This window comes from Coturnix japonica, chromosome 14 (assembly GCF_001577835.2).
Source record: "Coturnix japonica isolate 7356 chromosome 14, Coturnix japonica 2.1, whole genome shotgun sequence".
NCBI classification, from domain to species: domain Eukaryota; kingdom Metazoa; phylum Chordata; class Aves; order Galliformes; family Phasianidae; genus Coturnix; species Coturnix japonica.
The window spans coordinates 4306123-4332836 of NC_029529.1; the positions used below are offsets into that span (position 1 = coordinate 4306123).

General features: G+C 45.8%; 3 protein-coding genes across 15 annotated transcripts in view; 1 reads left to right on the top strand and 2 right to left on the bottom strand.

Moving 5' to 3' along the window:
• RNF216 (ring finger protein 216) overlaps nucleotides 1-7247 on the bottom strand; it is a 59845-nt gene extending 52598 nt beyond the window's left edge. For 2 of the 9 annotated variants that reach the window (XM_032447620.1, XM_015876614.1), the window contains exons 1-2: nucleotides 7017-7194; nucleotides 4360-4471 (exon numbers count right to left, since the gene is read on the bottom strand). The gene's annotated coding sequence lies outside the window, so the exon portion shown is untranslated. The other 7 variants (XM_032447616.1, XM_032447615.1, XM_032447617.1 and 4 more) reach the window with 7 other exon arrangements.
• Nucleotides 7248-7449: 202 nt separating this feature from the next.
• Nucleotides 7450-15571, top strand: LOC107320729 (urotensin-2 receptor-like). The gene is made up of 2 exons (XM_015876902.2): nucleotides 7450-9539; nucleotides 13053-15571. The coding sequence occupies exons 1-2, from the start codon at nucleotides 8597-8599 to the stop codon at nucleotides 13139-13141; spliced, it is 1032 nt and encodes a 343-aa protein (XP_015732388.2). The 5' UTR covers nucleotides 7450-8596; the 3' UTR covers nucleotides 13142-15571.
• Nucleotides 12313-26714, bottom strand: part of SMURF1 (SMAD specific E3 ubiquitin protein ligase 1) — a 42104-nt gene continuing 27702 nt past the window's right edge. For 3 of the 5 annotated variants that reach the window (XM_015876899.2, XM_015876896.2, XM_015876897.2), the window contains exons 8-18: nucleotides 26229-26313; nucleotides 23848-23994; nucleotides 22746-22950; nucleotides 21937-22040; nucleotides 21405-21519; nucleotides 20728-20906; nucleotides 19748-19885; nucleotides 19268-19388; nucleotides 17593-17794; nucleotides 16713-16797; nucleotides 12313-15986 (exon numbers count right to left, since the gene is read on the bottom strand). In XM_015876899.2, the coding sequence (XP_015732385.1) occupies nucleotides 15887-15986; nucleotides 16713-16797; nucleotides 17593-17794; nucleotides 19268-19388; nucleotides 19748-19885; nucleotides 20728-20906; nucleotides 21405-21519; nucleotides 21937-22040; nucleotides 22746-22950; nucleotides 23848-23994; nucleotides 26229-26313 (1481 nt within the window). In that variant the 3' untranslated portion in view covers nucleotides 12313-15886. The remainder of the gene's footprint in view (nucleotides 15987-16712; nucleotides 16798-17592; nucleotides 17795-19267; nucleotides 19389-19747; nucleotides 19886-20727; nucleotides 20907-21404; nucleotides 21520-21936; nucleotides 22041-22745; nucleotides 22951-23847; nucleotides 23995-26228; nucleotides 26314-26714) is intronic. The other 2 variants (XM_015876900.2, XM_015876898.2) reach the window with 1 other exon arrangement.

Below are 26714 nucleotides of genomic sequence, written 5' to 3' on the forward strand. Positions count from 1 at the left end.
CTGGTAATAGGAGTGAAAGCTTCAAAGCAGAGCTGTGTGCCCCGCGCTCTGCAGCCTCCACAGCCAGCACCCAGTGCAGGGAACAGACCGAGCACAAGAAATGTGGGCATCAGAGCCCAGCAGATCTGAAAGCCTGGCTGCTGAGAAGCTGAATGCAAAGCAAGGTGCTGCTGGAACGAAGACGAGCACCCCAAACCCTCAGTGCCCCACGTGAAGGCTGAACTGGGGCTGCAGAGCAATCAGGGATGCTCATCTCACGCCATCCAGGCACTGACCCTTGGAAAGAAGCTGCACCCCAAGGGCAGTGCGTGACCAGGCCCAGGGACAGGCAGCACTTACAGCAAACACTGCGTTGCCATGACCTGCCGTTCTGAAGAACAGCCCTGCCTGCTTTGTGACACATCCCCTCCTCTATTAGAACTTGCTGGAGATTCCAGGACAACACCTGTACACAAACCAGAGACACAGAAGGGATGTGGCTCCTTCCCAGGACTGAGCTTTGGGACTGAGCTCTGCCAGCCACCTGCTCACAACCTGGCACCACACAGGGCTCCACGATGGGATGGGATCACTGCGACCTGAACAGCTTCCATTTTGTGCTCTGACAGCCCACAGCTCCAGCTTATCACACAACAGCTAAACACAGACTGAAGTTGGAGCAATATTTGGTCACTGGAACACAACTGGAGGCCTTTGTATTGAGAAGTATTCATCTCATTGTCAGAGCATTGAGGAATCTGTATTATTAAATATTTATGGCTGCATACGTTGGAAGAAAATGGTGGGTCTGCTCTAAAATCCTTTTGCTGGTACACAAAAGCAGCGTAAATCCCTCCTCAGTCATTCTGACTAACTTCCCCTGCAGGGAGCAGGATTTGCAGCTGGCACAGCATGACAAAACCTGCTCAGATACACGCTATGAACTTCAACATACACATTCCCCCCCCCAGGAACTATTCATCCCCATTGTGAAAAGTCAGGAACACACGTACCCTGCAGAACTTGGGGGTTATTTCCACAAGGTGCCTCTGCTTTATGTGCAAGGAGAAGCAAGCCTTGCTCTGAGAGGCACTTTGGTGTTCAGAGAGGTGCAGAAGTGCTGCTCCACTCCTGCATGCTATCAGTAAGCACGCCTGCTGAAAGCACTGTCCTTTTAAAAAGGTCACATCCACATGATCCCAGTTCCATTTGCCTGGCACTTGTGAATAGCTATCGCCTTGCCTCGCCACTTTCCCATCCTCAGCCCTCCAAGTGCTTTAGAAAAACAAGATCAATGTTGTTCTCACCACTTACAAGATAGAGAAACAGAAGCACTGGAAGGAGCAATGTGGCCAAGGTCAGCAAGCAGGCGAGAGGCAGCACCAGGAATAGCACCCAAGCCCCTGCAGCCAGCCAGGTGCATCCATGCCCATCAATCCTGCAGGCTGGTCCTGCACAGCACGCCCTGCCGTGCCCACCTCAGCCCCACCACACTGGGAGCAACGCACTGAGCAAGGAAAAGCCATTGCTTGAGCCATCACACAGCAAGGGATCGTTCTGAGGCTGGTGAGGAGGGAAAAGCCACAAATCAGCCCTGCAGCACTTAGCAGTGCAGACAGAGGCTGGGCAGGTGTCTGCTCAGATCTGCTCTCTGCAGAGCTCAGTGGCTCAGATATTCTCCCTGTGCAGGGACATGCAGTGCATCAGAGTTCAGTCTGTGTGGGTCAGCCAACACTGTGACTGCTCCGCGCTGTCCCGGCTCCAGCTGGGACGGTTATCTTCCTTCCCAGCAGTGACAGCAGTGCTGTGTTGTGGGTTGAGGCAGAGCAGAGCTGACAACACCCATGTTTTGGCTCCTGCTGCACAGTGCTTACACTGAGCTGAGGAGCACAGCCTGGGAACTGGCTGGGCACTGCCCAGCAGGTGCAGCAACAGCACCGTGTGCCATTTGTTCCATACATCCCATTGTTAATTTTCTTTCCTTTTTGTTCCGCTCAACTGCCTTTATCTCAACCCATACATTCACCCTTTTTTCCCCTCAGTTCTCTCCCCCATCACAGCAAGTTGGGAGGGAGCAAAGGGCTGGGAGGTGCTGAGCTGACCCACCACCCTTCCCATTTGGCTCTCAGACACCGCTCTCCATCAGCAGCTCTGGTTTCATCTGGCAGTCGGCTTGTTCCTTCAGCATCAAAGCAGAGGGGTAGGAAATGCTCTGTAAAGCAGCTCAGGATCACAGGCTGTGTGTGCCCCCTGCACAGCACCCACAGACCAGCACCCATTGGCGCTGCCAGTTCTGTCCAGCGGCACAATCACAAGTTTTTCACTTGTGTGGCACCGGGCTGCAAAGAAAGTGAGCTAACAAGATCAAAGCCCCCCCAGGGGGCTGCCCTACATAAACAACACAACCAAGGCAAGCAAAGCACATGAAAGAAGCTATTTCACACCACCTCTGTGACTTCTATGCCTGGATAAGGCTACCTATAACAGAGCCCCAGCACAACTATCAGCCTCACAATGCAAGAGCAGGATACAAGAGCCATTCTAAAAGGAAGATCTGACAGCTGAAGGCATGCACACCTCCCAGGCAAGCTGCACACACACACAGATGTGCCCTCTCCAAAGGCACTGCTCCCAGCCACCCCAAGCAGACAGTTCTGCTGCTGGGATGTGAAAGCAGGTCACAGGTGCAGGCTGATTGCTTACACATGAGTCCCCAATCCCACTCAAAATCCCCGCAACCACCACGTTTCATATTTTTAGCCTAACCTAAAAATAGCAAGCAGCAGCACGGTGCATCTATTCCAACTCCCAGCACAGGCTGAAGTTTCCGGCTTGCAAGAATTGGAGCAGAACCCGAGCAGGCTTCCTCCACCTCCTGTTTGTGCTGTAAAAAGCATCTTCAGATGGTGCTGGGATTGAAAGCGACAGTCAAGGGGGGGGACCTCTCCTACCCACCACATCGTAGTCTATTTATTCCTACTTAGAGCATTTGAAATCTTGAACTCCCACATACCCGAGCTGGGAGCAGACACAAAGTGCTCTGTTCTGGCTCTAGCTCAAGGCAGGAGGACATGCAGGAAGCACTGCAGGGGAGGTTGGAATTGAAACCCCGACCAAATGGAAGTGGGGGGAAAAAAAAGAGCAACTTGAAAGAGATGTCAGCAGCATTAAGTCTCAGTGTGTTTTAGCCTCTCCCCCCGCACAGCAACACCACTGCTGCTCACCTATGTTGACAGAAGAGCATCAATTCCTGCCTTCTGCCTACAGGCAGCACCAAGGCTTCTGGTCGCCTGCAAGCAAAGTGAGGTTCTGGCTCGTCTCAAGCTGCTAAAACAAAGAGAAGCTGCTTAAATAATGCATGGCTTGTGACAAGCCAGAAACAGAAAAGCTAAAACTCAGCCCTTAAGAAAAACACAACAACACAAAATAAACTCCGCCTGACCCATTGCTAAGCTTTCAGCGAAACATTTCAAAGGGTTCAATCTGCTCCTTGTAACAGCTGCCCAGCAGAAGCAGGGAGAGCTTAGCAGTGCTTATCACGCCAAGCAGCCTCATCGCAACTGAAACAAGGCTGGCAAGAAATGCCAGAAGATTGTTTGCTGTGTGCGAGGAAACCAGTGACACGGTGTACACCTTGCAAATGAATACAGCCAGAGCTGCCAGAGCAGCTCACATCACCACTGCTTCCCCAGCTCAGGACGCCAGGCTCCCAGTCAGCCTCACTCATGTGGATGAGCCATTCGGGCACAATGATCGCTCAGCCACAGCCCAGGGACGTGCTCCACTGCCATCAGTTCATCTGCCAACATGAAGTTCAGAAAGAAAGGAACCTGTCTGGCTTTATTTTATCCACCTACAACATACAACAGTAGCAGATTTCCCTGTGGGCTTTCCTAGGGAAGGTGAGAGGGCTTTAAAACAGGTGCATTTATTGTCCAAGCTGTGATGGTGCGTGCCTGACACCTCCAAGAGCACTTTGCAGTGGCAGCGTGTGCACAGAACCAACATCTCAGGTTCACAGTCCATCGCTTTAAAGAACCACATTGCTCTGACTTTGTGGTCTAAGAGCACACAGCACCATGTGAACTGCAGCTCTGTCACTTCCAGGGCAAGTCTTTATCCTTTCTTTCAGCCTTGACCTCCCATGTAAGCCAACCAAAGGCCCTTCCTTCTGAGCAGCACCGTTACTGAGGTGCTGGTATCTGAAAGACACAGACATGAAGACAGGCATGAAGGTGTGACACAAGCCTATGTGTGCCCAGCTGGTGCTGATGGCTCTGCCTCCTCCTCCCTATCAGCCTGGGGGCCCACATAGAACAGAACAAAATTAGCAACCTCTGTGCCTGGGGATGTACGTGAGAGTGTTTCTCTGCTACTTACAACTCATAGAGTGCTCCAGGAGAAAGGAGGCAGCGTTTCCTCTCCAGATCCTCAGTAGTGCCTTCTTTGTCTCTTTTCTTTTTTAAGGAAACCCAAATGTCACCTTTAAAAGCTATAAGAGAACAAAGAAAGTGGAGTGCAACTCTTGCAGCAGTCATTCAGCAGCCGGGACACATATCTTCAACTCAGTTTTCTATTGCAAGCAGAGAAATCAAGGGAGAAATCAAGAGTAACAAGGGATTGAGTAGCCCAGACCAGGGGGCTGCAAGGCACAAAAGTACTCTGAGCTGTGGGAACAGCCACAGGGCTTCAAAACCACCACAGGCTTCACGGTGATGCACTGACTTGGAAGTTCACACCCAGCCATCCTTCTGAAGGCATCAAACACCTCAGAACTGCAGGCTTCCCAAAGGAACCACCTCACAGCTCACATCCTATTTACTACAGCAGTGCCCTTTTCTGAGCAACCCACATGGGGGGGTGGCCAGGAGCCTGGTATGCTGACACCAACACACAGACACGGATTTATTTCAGCTCAGACACTTTGCTTCCAGCACAGCTCCATCAGGTCCTGACAGCACCCCCTGCAACACAGGCAGGGAGCCACAGCAGAACAGTGTCAGTCAGCAGCATTTCCTACTGCTAAGCAATTCAGCTTTCCTGAGGATCATTACAAGTCTGAAATGACCACAAGCTCTTCAGCACCGACCCTGAGGAAACAACACCACTCTGAGCTGGTTTCAAACTAAACTTGAGGTTCTGTGACATGAAGGCAGAGAGGGCACGATGGCCTCCATCAGTGATACAAGGCTGCTATCTCCACCTCAGTGCTTCAGAGAGCAGAGCCCACCCCAGCTCCCAGGATACTCAAGGGCCCCTCCTCTCCCTGCCTGCCTCCAACACAGCGCAGGAACTGCCACAGCAGAACAGCAATGAACTTATTTCCTGGGCTGCTGCTGGTGTCCTAAATCAGCTGCATGCTTCAAGCTGTTGGCCATGCACTCACCCCAGCGGGCAGAGATGCTGCTAAGAGCAGTTGAAATCACTCAGGGCAGCTCAAAACACATCCACCCATCCACAAGGGCACACTGTGCACAGAGCTTCAGTGTGTGCACAGACTTTGGAGGCTGTCAGAGCCTCTCCTTTAGGAACAGGGGTCCTCTCCAGACCGAATCCACACGCATAAGTCAGGCTCCTGACACAAAGAATTAGTGGCGTAGCTCTGACTGTCCCATAAAGAATGTGGCTTCAGCAAGCACTGACACCACAGCTGAGCCTTCCTGAACACACTGCTCCAGCAAACCACTCACCGTGGCTCCCAAAAAACAAACCCAAAGGCACCTACTGCAAATGAATAAATGGGAGCCTCTTCCAGCAGCAATGAGCAACACCCAGAGGGTTCTGCTTCCCTCTTAGTGGTGCCTGTGCTGCTCAGGTGTTGCTAATTAGCCCCCAGTCACACTTCCTGCTTCTCCCCAGCTGTGCTGGAGTTGCACTCCACCTGTTTTTGCCACAGGACTTTTAAGCAATTTGTGACCAGCTTCAAAGCACGAGACACGACGCTGTGAGCAGAGCTGTCAGAGGCAGCGCTGGATCCACACTGCTGGCAGCAGCACCCGCTGCATTCCCAACAGACAAAGCAACGGCCTGACATGGAATCTGGAGTTCTGGGGCAGCTTCTGAGGCTGGGACAGACTGCCAGCACCTTGTTGTAAAGCAAAACATACCTTGTCGTCAGCAGAGCCCGCCCCAGCCACTGAGCTGGGAGCAGCAGCCCTAAAAAGGAGCGTGTGGGATGGCAGACAGGAAAGTGCTTGAGGAGGGGAAAGCGAAAGGCAGAGGGGAACTGTCATTGAAACTGAAACAGCACCGAGTGCTGCTGTAGGAAGTGGGGGAACCTCCTTCCAGCCCCAGGAGCCCAGCCCCAAGCTCCTGTCACGGTGATCACTAATTATCCACGCTACACAGACACCCAGCGCACTGAGACGCTCACAGCATCAACAGGACTGAGGAGGGTGCAGAGCTTCGTGCAGCGCAGGCCCTAGAAATGAGGATACCAGGTGAGAACGGTAAACGTGCACACAGGGCCCATGATACAGACTGCAGTGTGCTGATACAGCACGGGAACACAGCAAGAACCGCTCCATGCTCACACAGAGCCACGGCCTCACACAGCCCCTCACCCTGCTGTATGTAAGGCACCTTATGCACGGTGTAACCCAGCCCTGCTCTGCTGCACACCTCACATCCTGCTGCGACCAGGACCCTCCTGCAGCCGCCCCAACAGCCGGACACACGCAGCTATTGCTTCCCAGCAGCTCGGCACGCTTCGAACCAAACACAACACACTGCAGCAGTGCCACAAGTACAGCCGAACAGCAGCACCATTTCTCAATGCAAAGCACCACGAGTCCCAAAGCAGCGGCTGCACCACAGCACTTCACAGACGGGCTGAGCGGACACAGCGCTCTCAGCCGCCCCCAGCACCACACAGACGGACGGGAGGCACCGGGGAGCAGGGCCCGGGACAGGCCCAGCACACAGCGCCCAGCACGGCGGGGTGACGGGGAGCGGAGCCCGAAGCAGCCCCGAGGTGAGGCCGCTCTAACGGCTCCGCTCTAATCGCTGCCCCCCGCTCTGCCCGCAGCGCTACTCACCGGGACAACAACCTCCCGCCGGCCCCGCTCCATTGAGCCGCCGCTGCCCCGCTCCTTCCGGCCTGACAGAGCCACGTGACCGCCCCGCCCCGCACCATAGAGTGGAACGGCGGGAACTGGGGAAATGGGGCGAGAGGAGAGGGACAGAAGGGCGGCCAAGGAGGTCCCGTCACGGAGAACGTACCATAGAGTGCGGGGGGGGCGGTCCGCCACGAGCAATGCCACCTTCCGGGCAATGCGCGGTGACGGAGGGGGCGGGGCTAACAGAAAGGGGCGGGGCTAAAGGGAGGGGCGGGGCTAACACAAAGGGGGCGGGGCCATCACGAGCGCACGTGGTGCCCGGCGGAGCGAGCTCTATAGGCCGGCCGCACCATAGGGAGGGCTGTGATTATATGGGAGGGCTGTGGTCTATATATGGGACCCCCACCTCCAGCTGCCCCACACACTCACCGCCCTCCCAAGGGTCGCTCTCTCTGGGATTCTTCCCCTTCTTCCCCCATTTCTGAGCCTTTGCAGGGCATCTTCTCTCCCATCACCTCGTTCCAATTAGAACCCTGCCAGGATTTCCCCCCATCTTCATTTAGGGCCTTTGCAAGACTTTTTTTCCTCCTAATCTAGACCCTTTTTAGCCTCACTCCCCCTCCTTCCCTTCCCATTCCCAGCACTATCACAGCATTCCCCAGCACTCCCCAGCCCTCAGCACTGCCCCATTACCCCATTTCAGACTCCCAACTAATCCCCCCTCCTCAAACCAACACGCTCCTTATAACCCCCCTGTCCTGCACCTCTCTCCCTTACCCCATTGCTGTGCTGTTTGTGCCCAGAGGATGGAGCAGCAATGCTAATTTCCCTTTGATACCCAACGCCTTCTTGCAAGGAGTGCTGCCCCATAGGGAGCCCTTTTGCTCTGTGCAGTCCATAGCACAAAGTCAACCAGCCTGGGTGCATAGCTGGCAACACAGACCTGGACTGATGCAGAGGTTTCTGATGTGACTCCAGAGGATCCTGCTGCATTTTCCTGGCAGCGTCACTCATTTTGTCTCTGCTCGAAGCAGCTTTTTGCTCTCTGCCTTAACGCTGGAGTTGCAGGGAGGGAAGGTCTCATAGGGGTGGGTGCCAGCGCAAGGTTCCCATTGCCATCAGCTCTGGGGTGATGGTGTTTGCTCTTTTCTCCTTCCCATCCTCTGAGAAGGAGAAAACCCCAAGGAAAAGTTTCTGACATGGAGAAATCGGTGTTTTTTTCCCACCTCCCTCCCAGTGAGGAGCTGTGCCAGCATCCCAGTGGGTGGCAATGGGAGCAGCCGCCGTGTTCCATCCCACTGGAGGGCAGAGGGACAAATCCCACCTCCGTCCGTGCCTCGTCCCTCCTTCAGCTGCAGGAAGGCGGGTGCATGGAGGATGGCTTTTCCAGGCTGCGCAGGAAAGAGCCACACATTGGAGCTGAGCGCTACCACTGCTGCGGGTGCTGCAGCTGGGACAACACAACCAGGAGCTGCAGCTCAGGATTCCCTCCTCCAAGGCAGTGACCTCAGGGGTGGCTGCTGGTGAGGTCCTGTCCCAGCTGCGAGGGGGCAGTGAGGATGGAGCCTGGCGCGTGTACCCCAGAGCTGTGCTATCCAAAGAACGGCAGCACCCAACTCAACGCTACGTCTGATAGCACCAGTGACCTCCTGGCCACTTCCTTCCTGGGTTGCATCCTGGGCACCATGTGCGTGGTGGGCACGGCGGGGAACATCTACACACTGGTGGTCACCACCGTCTCCATGAGGCGCAGCGGCTCCATGTATGTTTACATCATCAACTTGGCCTTGGCTGACCTGCTCTACCTGTCCACCATCCCCTTCGTGGTGTGCACCTACTTCGTGCGGGACTGGTACTTTGGAGACCTGGGCTGCAGGATCCTCTTCAGCCTCGACCTCCTCACCATGCATGCCAGCATCTTCATCCTGACCATCATGAGCACTGAGCGCTACCTGGCTGTCGCCCGCCCTCTGGCCACGCTGCGCGGCTCAAGGGACCGTCGGCGGCTGCTCACCTTCCTGGCATGGCTGGTGGCCTTCCTCCTTGCCCTGCCCAGCATGATCCTCATCGACCTGCGTACCAGCCACCACCACGGGGTGACCAAGCGCATGTGCCACCCCACGTGGCGGATGGGGCCCTATAAGGTGTACCTCACTGTGCTCTTCAACACCTGCATCCTCGCCCCGGGGGTCACCATCTGCTGCGTGTATGCCAAGCTGGCCAGGACCTACTGGAGATCCCAGAGGGCTCTTGTTGCTCATGCCAAGCACGCCAGCCACTGTCCCAAGCAGAAGGTCTTGTACATGATCTTCAGCATTGTGCTCGCCTACTGGGCTTGCTTCGTGCCCTTCTGGCTTTGGCAACTCTTCAGCCTCTACTGGCACGAGCGTGGGGAACGGGGCAGCTCCACCATTGTCCCCATCAACTTCCTGGTGACCTGCTTGGCCTACAGCAACAGCTGCGTCAACCCCTTCCTGTACACGCTGCTCTCCAAGAACTACAGTGAGTACCTGCGGAGACAGCACCGGGCAGTGCAGCAGGGCTCCTCCGCACAGCCGCCAGCCCCCATCCCACCCCTGGGGGGCTCTAGAGAGGATGACTGCGGCCTGTGAGAGGTGGGTGCCCATCAGGCAGGTGGCAGAGATGCAGATGCCTTTTCCTCTGTTGTGGTTCAGTTTCTCAGCCCTTTTGCTGAGAGCTGTGGCACATCATTGCTACCTGGGTGAGGCTGATAAGATATCGGTTATAGCAATAAAGGATGAAAGGCTCTGATCACTGAACTCGCTCTGAGCCTTCTGATAAACGTGCTTCTTGTTGTTATGTTTCTACCAGGAGCTCTACTGAAAATAATCTATCACTAGATTTGTTAGAGGAATCATTTCCTGGATGAAAATGGCACCCCGGACCCTCTCCCATGTCAGGTGCTCTATAGTAGCACTGTTCCCAGCTGGTTCAGGCAGACCTTCAGACGAGCCCATGCTCCCTGCACAAGGGGACAGCGTCTCTGCTCCCCACGGGTTCCCCAGAATGGGTTAAATCTCCCCTTTGATATCCAACAGAGCAAAGGCATAAGGAGCCCTAAGCAGGGGGGACTCTGAGCAGTGTCCCCATGTCAGTCCCACCTGTCTGGACTCATTTAGCCAGCATCCAATTAACATTTCACTCCAAAGTCTCTCAGACCAAATACTTGCCCAGAACGATTCAGTGTCTGTAGCTTTCTTGGATCAAGGTTAGCTCCGTAGAAGAGACCAGGTTAAGTTCACATTGCTTTCTTATTCTCTCCTCACCACCACATCCAGGTTTATCTGTCAGATCTTGTTCTAGAACCCAACCAAATACCGAGAGTGATGCCAGGGTCTCCTGGGTCCTCCAGGAACGTCTACCTCCATCTCCTCCCTGTACCAGAACCGCCACAGCTCAGCCATATGGCTTCCACGCACAGCCCAACCCCTGGTCAGTTTGCCAGCTGCTGCTGAATCTGGGACAGAGCTCCACAGACTTGGCAGGGCACAGCAGCAGCTGTCTGCAAAGCCACACTAACCCTCCCTTTAAACACCCCTCTTCTGCGGTCCATAAAAGCCAGGTTGTGGTGGAAGGAAAAAAAGAAGTCATTCTTAACCTGTTGATGTCTAAGCCCCCCTCCTGTCATCTTACAGCCAGCCCTAAGGGCTCCAGGCAGATTTTCTTTTATTTCATGTCGAGTAGTGCACAGGTCCCAGGTTAAGTGGCTCCTGCTCTCCAAGGGGGGATTAAACCATGAAACAATGCTCCAGCCAAGGCTGGAAAGGGATCCGCAGGACACATGGGCATTGTTTGCATTATTCACCCAGCCACTAACTGCAAGATTGCAGACAGGGGTTATACATTTAGGCTTGATGTTATTTCAAGTCAGCCAAATCAGGAAGAGAGGCATTATCCCTTCCTGCCCCACCGCACCTAAAGGGATTTTGTCTGTACGTGTTTGTTGGCAAAGCTGTAGGGTTTTAGCAGTACCCTAAGCCACATGTGAAAAATAATGCCCGAAAAAGTAAAATGATGATGAGGGTTTATAGCTAAGCATCAAACTGCAAGCCACCATCAGAATATATGAAGAGGGCTGTCAACAGAAAGCATTCATAAATTAAAATACGTTCTGGTGTACCTTGGTCAAGTATATCTCAGTGTACAGCAGGGGCTGCATTCCCCCAGGCAGGCGGAGAGCCGAGGACACGGGAGCATCATCATAAATCAGAAGACAAATCACCACTCCTAGAGCAGCGCTCCTCACAGACTGTTTTTGTACATCCTGCAGAAGGAGGCAGAGACTGGAAAATTTAACCTGAGGAATTTAATCGACCTGCCAAGCTTCTGCAAAAGAGTGAATTACTCTTTTAAGTTCTGTAACATTTCTTAAGAGAAACTGGGATTTGTTAATCAGTTTCCCAAAAGCTCATGTAGCGCAAGAGTCCTACTGCAGCCCCTCTATTACCACTAGGTTAGTCCAGAGAATCCACTCCAGTGGTGTGTCTGGCCATGCTGTGAAGTTGCTTAAAGAATATATCTATTAAAAATAAAGAAAACCAGAATCTACACAGATGAAGGAAAGCCCAGCTTTCAGCTTGGGGAGGGAAGGCTGTGCTGCAGCGCTGAATCACGCGTGCTGACTGCCAGCACTGTCTGCATGCAGACTCATACCACTGAATCTCCACTCACAGAAGTACAGGAAAGCAAAGATTCATCAGCATTAATCAATCTTTCCCCAGCTCTCATTAAGATTTCCCCCCTGCCCATCCCAACTAAAAGCTGAGATTTTGGAAAAATAATGGGACATATAAGAGGAGAAATGGATGAAGGGTGGTAAACAGAGAAGGAATAAAATGCACTCCCTCAAAAGGAGGAGTTTTAGCTGAGCCATCAGTGTAAGCCTGTGAAACCAGCTGCATTTTCACAGCTCATCCACCGAGCCACCCCAGCTTCCTACTGCAGGTACCTGTACTCAGCACAAGGTGAGGCAGTTCTGTCAGACAACGCCGTTGCTCATTAGTCACAAGTCTGGTCACTGCTAACAGCGGCAAAGCTTCATCGCACTGCACTCGGGGTCTGTAAAATAACGGGATTAATTATTAACCCCAATGAGCATTTTGTAATGCTACAGGTTTTTTTGTTCTTGCCTCCTTTAACACTGTGACTCGGTCAGTCCTCCACCCCCAGCTCCAGTTGAGCTGAGCACATTTCATTCCGAGTACCAGTTTTCCTATGGCTTCCATAAATACGTTAACAAAGCGGTGGATACCAAGAGTTTAAAGTTGTGAGTTTATTGCATATGTAACAAAAATGAACATGACCTCCTGGGTCCAGCCTACTATACAATCACTGTTTATTCCAGCTGGTTCCATAACCACATTAAATAGAACTAGTATTTCTTTAAATACTTTGATTTAGACATAAAATGAAACATTAGTGTACAACTTTCACAAAATAAATCTGCCATAAAAACAGTGGGAAGAATAACAAGGATAGCAGCAATACTTAAACATGACATTACAAAATAATAAATTAAAAAAAAAATACATTATAAAGTGGTCGAGGAACAAAAATTAACAAATTCAAAACAGATCCGTACTGTGTTTCTGGGAACTTGCTGTGCCACGCGGCCCTGAACCTGAGCTACAGAAGGGCCCTGGTGGCCAGATCACTAATTTACAAAGTCTATTGGATTTCACAACCACCTCAACTTGAACAAAGTACATACTGCTGAGCAAACGTTGATTTCACCCCCTGGAGCTTCAAGCAGCCTTTCTGAAGCAGGGTCTTGTCTAACATAATGCCCAAGTTAATGCCAACATCCATAAAACAGCCTCATTTCTTCCCGATATAAACACGAGCAAAGTGGTGGTTTCCTACATCCCTGAGCATATAGTATAGGCTGATGAGCAGTATCAGGGCAAGCACTGAAGGTCTGTGCCAACGGACCAGCTTTTAGGTTTGCCTTTAGGACAGGAACGAAAGACACATTGTACCTTGTATTTCCTTCAGGTCTGATCCAAGACGCATGTGTGCACAAGGTGGAACGTGGAATGACTGAACGAACACCAGACTTTATGTTATTCTTTGGGCAAGTTTGAGGAGTAACAACCAGTTCAAGTGCTGGCAGACCAAGTAAGAATGAACACACTCAGACAGACTCAGAAATTCAGACAGCTGAGGTTATGAGAACAGCCCACAAAGCCTCATAGAGTCAATGGCTTGAGCCATGCAAACTCTTGTTTGCGTTTCATCCTTCCCTGGCCTTGAAATCAGCCACTGGAAGAAGAAATCATCACTTAAAACCCATACTGCCTCGCTTCTTTATTTCCTCCATCTATCCATCCATTCAGCTTTAAGGCCTGCCTCAAATGCATGTACAGAACAATACAAAAAAAGGGTCTTTATCATCACTGAAGTGGCACAAAATTGCAAAGACGACACAATGGGAGAGGTGGTGAAGCTGTATAAAAGAGAACTAAAATAATTAAAAAGATGGTGCCCTATTCTCATTATTGTCAGCAAGGAGGAGGTACCTTGACAAGGGCTTTTAAATACAGCAAACAACAATCCTTGCCTATTCTTATTTTGTGCATTCAATAAAACACTGACCTAGAAAAGACATTAGGAACTATCATATGTCAACTGTGTCGTTGACATAAAAGCTACTTGACCTATAGACTTCCAAACCAAGGGCCCTTACCTTCACCTCACTTGGTTTTCACTGACCCAGTTATAGAGCTTGTGTGATAGGATTTCTGTTAGTGGTGGGCTTTAGCATCTGTTTTTTCAACTCTTTTAGTGAAAAATTCACATGAGACTACATGCAAAGCTTTTGGGCAATAATCCATTCTGCATTTTTCCTATCTGACTGGTTTATTGCACATTCAAATGTACTGAAAGGATTAAATACACTCTATGAACAGGTACGACTTCACAGCCATTTTGAAAAGCCAGGGCCATGGGGATCCTGCTGCTCAGCCCAAGACTGTACCGACGTTCACCTACAGACAGCTCCATTTCCTTTCTGCAAAACACACACATGATTTCACTTGTGTCCCAATGATCAGAACTGCAGAAACCCGTCCCCAGCTGCACCAAGATTCCTCCAGAACATGGGTGTAAATACACCTCTCTCCTGTACAGTCTCGCTGGCTGAGCACCTTGAGCCACCCTGTGCAAATCTCACACTATGGTACAATTTTACACCTTCAATGCAATCCTCACTCCCAACCACAAACCACGAGAGTTATGGTCAATGGAAACAAACAAAACTGAGAATGATGCCAGAATTTCGACAAGTGTCTACCTTCTGTCCTATCACAGTTTAAAGCTATTATCAAATTCAATTTAAAAAAGACAAAATAGAAGTATTCCAGTAGACATCTTCTAAGAACAACCTCTTACCCACAGCTGAATTTCAATGCACTATTCCATAAACAAAAACATCTGTTAAATGTTTCAGTAATGAATTTCTCTAAAAATCAGGCTTGCCAAAGAAAAAAGTCCTATACAAGCAAGCCTGCTTTACTTAAGTTTAGACATGTTTGACAGATAACTGGGGCTTTCTGAAGCTGTGTTATTTGTTAAAATGCTGTCTCATTTTGGTGTGCAAACTGGAAAAAATGTTAGTGATTCGGGTGTTTGATTTGCTTTTGTTACCCCCGGGAAGTTATCTTAGCAATGTGTTAGAGAACCAACCTTTTAATATTAGTTTCAGGTATACTAAAAAACAGCCTTATATGGCTCTCTGGAGAAATTCTTATCCTTACAGAACTGAAGTCGTAAATCCTTTCAATAGCTTTCCCTAACATTTAAAATGTATTCACTGTATAGTTACCCTTTTACCACAGCCTCCAAATAAACCTTTCACACAGCCAAAAACTTCAGAACAGAAGTTAGCTCTGTTGATGTAGCATTTGGTGATTTCCATTTTGAGTCTTCAAATATGAAGTCGCAAAAACATCTCAGGTAGAACAGTGGCACAGAAATCACAGCTTTGGAACTGAAGTAATTTTGTCCTCCGCCTCCTCCTTGCAAAGCTTTCTCTGTAAGGTAATTATATCTGAGCAAACTACGGAAAGTAATTCTGCAGGAGGAAATAACTGTTTTCATGTGCAAAACAATTAGGTTTCAGCCAGGACAACCAAAAAGAAATCATACAATACCATTTAAGCTGTCCCCAATTCTTTCGCTTCTCTCAAGTTAAGCCACAGCTTCCACTGGGAGCTTCCTGCTAAGGCAGAACTAGAAATACTTTGCCTTTCAGTTAAATGCTCATATGGAGGTAATTTCTGCTAGAAGTTCACTTTTTAATCAGGTTTTTAGAATGTGCAATGCAAATTCTAGCGCCAGTCAGACACACTGCACCCACTGAACCCTACAGGGCTCAAGCTTGATTTTAGACAAACTAACCAGGCACTCCTAACCATCTGCAAGTCCTCGGCAAATCAAGCTCATTCTTAACTACACTGCGATTTTCCTATTAAAAAAAAAACAACAAACCCACAGGTCATCGACCCATCACAATATGTGTTACAAATCTAGCAGAATATCCTGTGTATCCAAGGCCAAATGCTGAACTTGGCTGCATTACATTTTATGGGGATGGAAGAAGAGGGAAGGGCTTATTGTAACAAAGGGGGAAAAAAAAAAAGAGTTGGAAACCACCAACAAAAGCCCCTGCCCCCACCATCATCCACCAACAGTGGAAGGGAAACAAGCCATCTCCAAGTTGTCTAGAGTTCCGGTGCTTCAGACAGCTTAGCAGGAAGTTCACAGCAAGCTTCTTCTAGCTTTTGATTTGGTGGTCCATGAGCTAGCATCTGTTTCCTTTGGTTGCTTTTTCACTCCACAGCAAACCCACATGTCTCTTCCACAGCTGTCAACAGCTTCTCGTAAAGCTTCTCATATGACTCATAAGGCGGAATGTCAATCCGGTTAAAGCTAGAGATAAAATAATAACACATTGCAGATTATGAACCTAACATATATATTGAAATTAAGGGAAAAAACCAACAAAAAAACTAACATACAAACCCTAGATTAGCTACATAAAGATAGAATTTGTAAAATTCATGTCAAAGCCTCAGCTCTTTCAATGGTCAAAGGAGACAACATCAAAGGAGTAACTGTACTTCTGCAGCAGGAATGCCTTACTTGGGCTGGGTCAGGGAGGAAGAGATGCAGGAGACTTGACACCAGGCAGGCCCGCTCCTTGCTCTGCCTGTATGTAATCTGTGCTTCTACTGAAATCATTTCTTTTCCCTGACATTCCATACGAGAGCTCAGTTTTGTATCAAACAGCACTTTTCTTATACTTTACATCTAAAAACTACTCTTTCTAATCCTCAATGAAGATTCATTGCTATGAGTAATTTATCAGTGAATACTTTTGCTGAATATGTGGACATTAACATCTCACTATTCAGAATAATTGATCTCAGGGCAGACAAAAACCACAGGTAGAACAGAAGACATAAGCCAAGCATCAAGCAATAAGAACTTCAGTCAACTATTTTGCTGGCTGCAGAGTACAGGTATTTCCAAGCTAGCAGAACATACTTGGATTCATCTAAGCACCTCACACGGGTTAATCCATAGCCAGGACTAAGATGGCTACTTTAAGACAAAGGGAAAGTACACACTGACAAGTGGAACATTTCATCTTACCAAGTGTGGGCTTTTGGAAGGTTGTCTGTGTTTGCATCTATTAAATGGATGGTAAACAGTCTGGGTCCTGCAGCGCCTGTAGAACCTTACAAACAGACATTCTAGTTAATGCACTTCAACAAAATAGCATTAATGCACACGTATTTTGCTATTTATAAAAAGGCAAGAGAAAATCACAGTTCCAGGTGCAGATACAAGTGTGCTATAGCCTGTCTGCAGATCAGATTTGCAGCTGGTGAAGAGATAATAGAAATGATGGGTCTCTTAATGACAACAAACTTGCAGAGCAGTATTTTGGAACGTGGTTAAACTTCACATAGTTATATTGAAAAGTCTCAAAAGTAAGAAGACTTTTCTTGCAAAACAGAACTATGCATTCCAATTCTGAAGATCAGTTTGCTGTCAGCTAACACAAGCAATGCTATTAGAAGAACCACAAGTCTAGGACACTGCTACCTTTTATGACAACCAAAACTGCAACTTTCAGGAAGTTGTTTCAGTCTAATGGTCTGCTGCCAAGCATCAATGGGGATACACTTCTCATGTAAAAGAACTGCTCAGTCTGCTCTATAATCACGTACATGCTCTTATGCAGTGATACTAACAACATCAGTCCACAGAACTGTAAGAGACTGATAAGCCAGTACTGACAGCAGCCTAAGTGCTACGTGAGGACAGATTGTCCAGCTTGCATGACTTGTTAGCAACAGCTAAAGTGGTCACCAGCAGCCACTGATAAACGTAGAACTGCTCTTAGGATGAAAAGCTTGCAAGTGATCGAGTTATCCAGTATTGATATTGCTGATATTCCAGAAGGGCCCAATAAATTCCACACAGTCTTCCTCCCACTGCATGTTAACTCAGCCTCCACATCAGTCACCTTGTAAAGCCTTGAAACCTTGAAGTGGGACACGCGTTGAACCTGTCACAAACTGCAAAAGCCTTGCCCTTCTTTCTTCATCAAATGTTTCCACCGCTTGCCAGAACCACTTCACAATATTGCTATCTGCCATGCAGTGCTTTAGGCGTGTGTTTGACTTCCAGTCATTCAGGTCTATCTTATCCAGGCCTCCTATGATTAGCTGTTAATGGATTAGAAAATGCTTTAACATTCAAAGTCATTTCAGTTTTGCAGCTATGAAAACATACATTGAATTATTTCACAATGCCCAGCATTCTTTATGCACTCGAGCCACCTTCCTGGTACACAGTAACCCTCCAAAACAGTTTAGAACAGGAAGTAAATCTCCCCAGTTAATCTGCAATGAAACTGAAGCCGAGGATTGCACCAGAACTGGAATTTTCAGAAGAAATCAGATTCAAATGCCCATTCAAGACCTGCTTTTTAAATCTACCCCACCTGAAAAGTACAGTGAATCTTTGTGAGGACACAGCACAGACTTGGATGAAGGCATGCCATCCACTGAGTTGACACAGAAATCATTTTCCTGATCTGGCTTTGTCCTAGAGCTGCTAATAACCCACTACAAGAAAGTGCTGCTCAGTTTATGGTTACAGCCTAATTGGTCTATTGTCCATAACTAACCATTAAATACAAAAACTTAGCAGCTGTTTTTTGATGTTGTTTATGAGAGTGTCTGACAAAGACTAGACAGATTACTTCAATCTCTTTTCCAGATGAAACCAGGTTGCAAAATATTGAAAGAGGAAGTCATTATTGGCCATGAATCTAACCAGCTACCCTGGCAACGACAAACAAATGGCATACAGGAGACATCATCACTCAAAACAAAATGTGTGTCATATTCTAAATTTCCCACAATATTCCATATTGAGAATTCCATTCTAAGAGCTGCCATTTAGCAGCTGTCTTTTTGTGACACCAAGATAGTACCCACTTAGACTAACTTACAGTATTAGGGCTGTTGTAACTATCCTAATTTGGAAAGAATTGAAATATTAATTGGATTTACAATCTGCCTTTTTAAACAACTAACTCATGGAACACAGTAACTTCGTGTGAACAACTGGTCTGCACAAACTACTTCCATTAAACTACTTCTTCCAATGCTCCAAATAGTCCACTGCCTTCTTTAAAATAATAAACAAAAATCAGAAAGAAAAACGGTGCAGAACTCTGTACCTCAGGATTAAATGCAAAGATAAACTAATTCATTTTCTATGTGCTCTCTCACTTATACTTTAGCTGCTGTAAACCATGACTTATGTGTCTATAGAAACAGACGTATTAAAATAGTTATTGAAGAAAACAAGTTCTGGGGCACATAACAGGTTAGGTCTTGCCAGCAGCTCTTCAGGCTTGCAATTCTCCCTCTCTCTGCCCAGACCACCTGCTCTGAGCATTAGTGATTGGTTACACAGCACGGTGTATTCATCTCCCCTGTCTGAGCAGTCCTCTCACTAACACTAACCCAAAGCACATCTAGAATAAAACAAAGTTTTCTGTTTAACAAACGCATAACCTTCTAGTATAGAAACTGTAATAAACTGTATTGTTATTTACTTTCAAATCAGTGCTTGAGTTTAGAATGTACAAATTACAAACTAATATTCCAAGAGGTTAAGATGTATACCTCAAGCTCCTTCTGGTCAAAAGGCTTGAGGAGATGTTGGGGAATGAGTTCATTAAAACCTTTCTGCAGAGCCAAGAACTGTGCTTCTATGCCTCTCATAAATCGCCAGTTCACATACAACCTGGGGGAAGGCAAAAAAGGTCAGAGTGATAAGCTGGATAAGAATGGGCTTTTTTGAGCAAGGCTGGAAAAAGTTCATTTTACAGAGGAATTAGTTTTAAAAGACATTTTATGAAAGAAATGATTATTAATTCCTTTTGCTATCGACAGTTAATTATTATACCATCAACAGACAACACAATGTACAACTTACAACTTCTTCTTCCCAGGCTTTACTACATTACATTGCATGAAAACACGTAATTTATGAATCAGGTATTTCCCTCTGAAATACCCATACCATTAGTTACACCATATAAAAAGAAGCAACGTGTTCACTGCCTTCCTTCCACTACATTTGCAGGATATGTTCTGCAATACCTGACATATTCTTTCTTGTTCTCTTCTGTCACTGGAATGTTCCTGCCGTTCGGTTTGAGTTCGTGCTGTAAAATCCTCCCAAAAGCATTGTGTTCCACACAGAAAGTATGGTCCAGAACCGGGGTGATATCGTTCTCTCTAACAAATGAAAGACAGAAGGTAAACGTTGTATTTTTGATCACTTGCAGTGGCAATGCTGACAGCTTGTTATTTGAACACACAGTGTCAGTATAAACCTGGTAAGCATCCATCTGCATTCCACACCACTAGAGGAATGCTGCCACAACCACTGATTTCCATACGGCTTAATGTCTGCTGAGGAGCCCAGTCAGAGGCGCCATTCTCACCATTACAGTTGTGGTAGTATTTGGGATAATGAATAAATGATTAAACCCTAAACACACACACATATATATACACAACAATAACGCAATCTGCTGTCATCTACTGAGTGCAGCACAGAAGAAATCAATTATTTTCAATAACATACCAATAACTTCAAACTTAAATTTAAAACAGCCTTTATGAAAAAGGAACAATGCGAAGAAATGCTGAAGAATCCCAAAGCTTCACCTAATGATGATGGGTTTGTTTTGTTCTAAACTGTACATGTACAAAGTTCAAATTAATTCAATTTATTTTCTTTTTAATCAATACTGTTGTTTTTTTGTTTGTTTGTTTTTAAATCCATGCTTTCTTAAGGCCAAAGGTTGTACTTCCAAACTCAGGACGGAGTTCTGAGGATTCTGATACTGTGGTATTCTACCACACTCACGCAACTCTTAATTCAGAACCTAATTTACTACAAGGAGGCCTAACACAGTTTACATGAGAACAATTTCCTCACATAGTTTGAGCTTTTTGACACAGAAATTGTTCCTTGGGAATTTTGTCCCCATCTCCCCTGTTACAAGACCCTTCTATTTTCTGTAAAGCATTATCTTCTCCACAGCAAGACAACCAATAAATACAGTACTTACAGAATCCAGACTAAACTTTTGTGTAGTTCTGGGTCAACAGATTCCAGATCAGAGAGCTGAATGGGTTTCCCCAGGAGCTGTTTATAAAAGGGAACCGTGAACCCCCCATTGATATAGTGTCCATGGAACACAGCCAAACCCATTATCCGACCAACAAAATGGAAATAAGACAAATGGTCCTGCAGGGAGAGAGGAGAAAATCAGGCAGCACAAAGACACTCTAACACTGACATCTCGTGGCTATTTAAGTGCAAATCATCTGCAGCCCCTCTGGGCAAAAGGAACCACATTTTTTCCTCATAACATAACCAAGAAGAGAAACATTTAATGATTAAACATATCAAACAAGTCTCTGCACTTTACCTAATAAACTATATACAAGTACTTTAGACCTTGCAAGCAGAATTGCTTCTCCTTTTAGGGTTTATATCAATACAAGTCCTGCAATAATGAGGAAGCAAACACCCAAACTACACAGCAGCTTATTGAGAGGCCTCTCATGCTTTTCCATTTCTGTGCAAACCCTGCTCCTCTGCATTATAACAATACAAGATGTGTTAACACATTTTTACCTCACTTCACTGTCTATGTTCTCATTGTGAAAGAATTAGCTGCAATTATAAACTGCAAGGGACAATCTCTTAAAATACACACATTGCTCAGAAGTCAATACTTACGGGATTGATAGAGGAGTCTGGATTGATTTGCAGCATGTAAATATTATCTGTAGAGTACTGGAAGAGTCCATAGTATGGATTCAACATTTCATGGCACAGTAAATACAACCATTCTCTGCCAAAAAAGAAAGTGTTATTTTAAAAGAATGCAACTTCCACTTAAGTTTTAGATAACACAGTTACTGTGAACCATTAACACGGTTATCAGTTTCTTATTTCAAATTAAATCTTCTACTGCTTTCCACCTGCAGAAGAAAGAAGTACACTTAAAATCTTACTGTATTTTTCAACGTACAGGTTGCTTGGTTGTAGTTTATAAGTAGTGAAGAAATTAACATGAATTAACATAGCTAGTAAGCAATGAGACAATGCCATCTCATTCCTTATCCATTCCCTAAACATGGTCAGGGGCATATTTAAACTAATCAAATCTGTACAAGACTCATTGAAAAGCACACACAAGAACACAAACACATACACAAAACCCCACCAGTTTTACAGCTAAAAACTGTCAGAAAAACTAAAATCTCACCTTGCTACTCCTCCATAATCCAGGCCTTCCTCGCCTCGAAATTTTACCATAAGTCTCTTTTTCAAATCCTTGGGCCTCATCTTCATTATCTGACGGTAGGATTCCTGTACATGTGTAGACATATTTATTGGTTGGGTTGGTAGTTTTTTTTTTTTAAACAGATTAGACATTTTATTTCTTTTCTATAATTAGCTCTACTAAGAAGCAGTAGTACAATAGATTTTTTTTACTCAGCTGCCAAAAAATTCTGTTAAAGGGCTAATCTAAAGCACATTTCAATGACAAGACTAACATTTGTTGGTATAAAGTCCACAAAAAGCTTAATTCCCCTTTGCTACAAAAGTACTTAAAAAGTAATCCGATCTAAGAATAGAAGAATGCCCAGTTAGAGTTACTTTTTACATGCCCACACACACAAGCAGTAATAACAAGCAGATTCCATTCCTTTTCAGTTTTCAACTTTTGTCATTTCTAAATGAAAAAGAACGCTCAAATTTGTCAGCAAAACCCATGTACACTTTACATAACCCAGCTTTCACCATGAAAGGTGAAAGCCTTTTAGCAACTAAAAATTTGTATTGGCAAAAGAACCCCAAACTACTCAGAATTTCTTCTTATAAATGGCCAAGTTAAAACATGAAACTAAATGAATGTTCTTTTTCTTTATTTTAATCAGAGTTCTGATAATCTGTATGATACCACCAGATTCACCACTTCTCCCATTAAACTGACTTGATGTAAGAAAAGACCAGTTTTATTACACTTGAATGAGAGAAGTTGATATTTGTAATAAAGAGTCCATCAAATACCTCAAATATTTCCTCTCTGGACACTTCAATTCGGCAGTGACCTGCCTGCGGCTGCTGAAGGGAAAGCTCATGTCTAAGAACTTTCAGCTTTTGCACCAAGTCTCTTTCATATCTCTGTGCAGGCAACTCCTCGCCCTCTTCCACGGACCCCTCATTTGGAGCTGGCAGAGGCTGCTGGCTGGGCTCTTTTAGCTGGCATTGATGGCTTTGAAAGAAAAGTAAAATATTTATTCTAGAAGCATTACAAAATGACACAGTAGAAAAGAACTACCTCTACGATTACTGGAAGAGAAATGTGTACTTCTCCTACATAGACAAAGCCTCAAACGTTCATCCTCATTGGTCATGCCTTTATGTGGGTTGAGGATCCATTTCATATTTTAAATAAGAGATTCTGCAGTATATTCTTCAAGCACAGACTGGTTGGATCTAAGGCAAATTCTGAACTCAAGCACAATGCACACCATCAGGCTTCTTCCAGGGCCAGTTCTGTAACAGTGCAGCTGCTTTTGCATGATGTAGAGCTTGAATTTATTAAATCCCGCTAAACCTGAGCTGGCTGTGCACTGCACCAGGAGACCAGACTCCACCTGGCTTTATATTCCTGCTGTCTGGAGCTCAAAGGAGCACAAAGCCAGCTCAGATCTACCAAGAGCTAGAATAGAACTAGAACTGCTAAGCCAGAGAGACATGAGCAGAGTGCTGTGGAACTGCCTGGCAGATCCTCTACTCTGCACTGCAACATTTCTAGATCTGCATATTTTCTCCGACACAACTTGGTGCAGTTTGGTCAAACCAACTTAAAAGATCAGCATTATGCAGAAATATGCAAGCCCTCCCTGGGGACTGCAAAGCATAATAAAAACAGTTTTGTAAAGTCTTTGCATGAAGGTTAGACAAAACTAGGGCTGACAACTAATATTCAGACCCTGATTAGACTCGCACAAAAATTCACCTCCTTGCATCTGTTGCCTAATATCATTAAGCAATGGGGTTTTGTTTCAGCATCTCATGACTCCCGGACTGTAATTAAAATTGTACAAAAATAAATGGCTTAAGAATCCAAACTTGAGATAAATTATTTATCATACAAACTTCTTACTTCATGATGTGATGTAGTCGTGGATCTGTGAATTGTGTGGTTCTGTTGTTATGATCTACAAAATATATTCTTCCTGAAACTGTACTTCTAACTTCCCAACCTGGAGGCAGAGGTCCCAGTTCATCGCAATTCACACTGTTAAGGTCTCTAAGGAGAAAAGTAAACAAAGTTAAAGCACTCCTGAAGTGAAGGTGGAACCAATTACATTCAGGGAATGGGGAGGGGGAGTGCATTTGGCTCTTTGTGATTCCAGGCTATGAAAGCCTCAGGAAAGCAGTACACTGTAACTACTTTAATGTTGCCTTTTTAGAATCCTTCATCTAAGCAGTGCAACTTTGTAATCTGTCCTTGAGAGTAACAAAGCCATGCAGCTTAAAAGTAACTTCAACATGCAACATCATCATTTAGGCAGAGCTGCAAAAGGCCAGAGAGATCTTCTTTGTAGCAAAGAGTTTGACAGAAAATAAAAATAAAAAATCCTATTAACACTAATGCGACCCATGTGCAGAAAACCTAAAAATGAAAGGCCTCTAAATCAACCACTGCCTCCAAATACCCAGGAGGGTAAGAAGCCAAGGCAGCCAAACACTAAAATGGCTTCAAAAGAAAAATTCACCTATTTAATTAGCGAGGTTAGAAACTTAAGTATGAGAAATCGCTCACAGAAAGGCTTCTCTGACACGTTCATCCCTTTCATTCTTGATAGCTTTAAGGTGCCATCCTTTGTAGGAGCTGCTAAAGGCAATCACTCACCTTCAGGTAGCACAATAGCGTTTAAATTCAACACGGGATGTATTTACAACTCGAGAATTTAAAACGCTTTAAAGCTGCTCCATATAGTAAAATACCAACAATGGCAAGAAAAAGAAGGAGGGGAACCTGGAGACTGTTGTTTTGACAGGAACGCTGTTAAGGGAGGTGTTCTCTAGACAGTTGAGGCGGGTTTATCTATTATGCAGGGCTGAAGACATCACTCTATAGATTTCATTACCTAAATCTAACAGCCCAACATCAGTATAAGGGTATGAGAGGCTTTAGAAAAGGTAGAACACTTTGTACATCAAAGGCTTCATTACTGTCAAGGGATGGCATAAGCCAGCATGGGGTACACAGGGAGACAGACAAGCCTTTGTTAGGCTCCTTGAAAGAAGATTATAGTTGTAACCATTTGTTTCAATCAGCTGTGCATCTGAAAGTGCTTTAGAGATCTGATTACACCAAGTTTTAACCTACATCTGTGCTAAATGCCAAGGTTACATTTTTGCACTGTAACTCTGTGGCAAAGAAAAGCCATCTCAACCCAAAGACGGGTGACCACTGAATCTGAGACACTGCTGTGACCACCTACATTGCTGGTCCCAAAATCCTGGCTAAAATGTGCAGCAAAAAGAAGCAGCAGCTTTCATTAAGTAAACCAGGATCAGTTGGAGAAGAAACAAGGCTTTGAGCATCCAAGCCTGACTTGACTGACATGAAGAATGAGCATTGTCATTTTTTCTTCCAACAGCATCAGCTAATCTAACATCAGCGCTTTTATCTCTCTCTGAACCTCATTTTTTCATATCCTCCCATATACTGTGGTTATATCTACACTTTTGCCTACACTACTGTATATAATTTTTCTAATATCCTGTACCACACCGGTCTATTACACAATGAACACAGCAGCTGAAGAGTTACAAACGCTGTTCTTTACTACCGAACTGGGTGTGCAGGCAGCCCAGTGAAACAGTCCAGATTCAGAGCTCCTCAAGGAAGACAGACAGACCTTAGTCACAAAGACCTGGATTAACTGCAGGTTAAGTTTTAAAGTGGCTTTACTAAATTAATCATGTGGAGGATTCGAATTTCCTAGCTGCAAATCATTGGTCTGAAGCATAAAAACCCCAGCACTACTTCAAGTTTAAAGACTGGAGGTAATCTCTGCTTCAGTTGTACAAGAATGGGCACTATTATACAGAAATTACCAATTCAATACTCAGGCGGCAGTCACCTTTTTATCTAATTTGTAGTCCAAACTGTTTCTAAAGAAAAAAATTTGATTCAGAAAACCAACTTTATAAAAAACAATAACAAAGTCACAGTGACCTTTTGGAAGGGTTTGCCAAATGGTAATTCCTGAAGGACTACATGTTTTTCTTTGCTTGTTTTACAAGATTCACTGGTAGATAATTCTCCCTTTCAAAGTCATCTTTAATGTACAGTGCAAAGCTAAATGGAGAGAACCAAAATCACCCCTCTGCTCATCTCTCTCACATTAAATTTAGATAGTCTATTTCATAATTATTATTCTTCAAGTTTTCACTGATTTTTGCTCTAAAAGATTCAGCTCACATCTGTACACACACAGAATCCCACCCCATCGCCCTATAAATACATACCTTGGTATCCTAGGGTCATGCCATGTGCTAACTCCAGTTTGCGTGTGCAAAAAATAAACCTGGCCCTGTACCGTTGTTCTTTGTTCTGCGAAAATGGATGGAAGATTACTTTAAGGCACAAACCTAAAAAAAACCAACCTGAATAAACAGTTAGTTTGAAGCCATTGGTGTACATTGTCTTTCTGTCAGAGCTAGGAGAAACTACTTGAGCCATCCCACCCGATCTCTTGCAGCACAGACTGCTTTGCCCTTAAACACAGTGCTCACAAGTTTACTTGACGACACAGTTCAGCAATCCTTTTCAAACTCAGAAATCCAGCGTGTTTCAGTTTGTATTTTTATTTTTAGATCTTGAGACATCTCAAACCCCCCAAACTGGATTTCTTTCCTCCTAGATTTGGCGTGCTCTTTTCCGAGCTTTAAATTCTCCCTAATCTTATCCTTCTTAATCTTCTGTACTACTGGCTTCTTTGCTTTTATATTTTC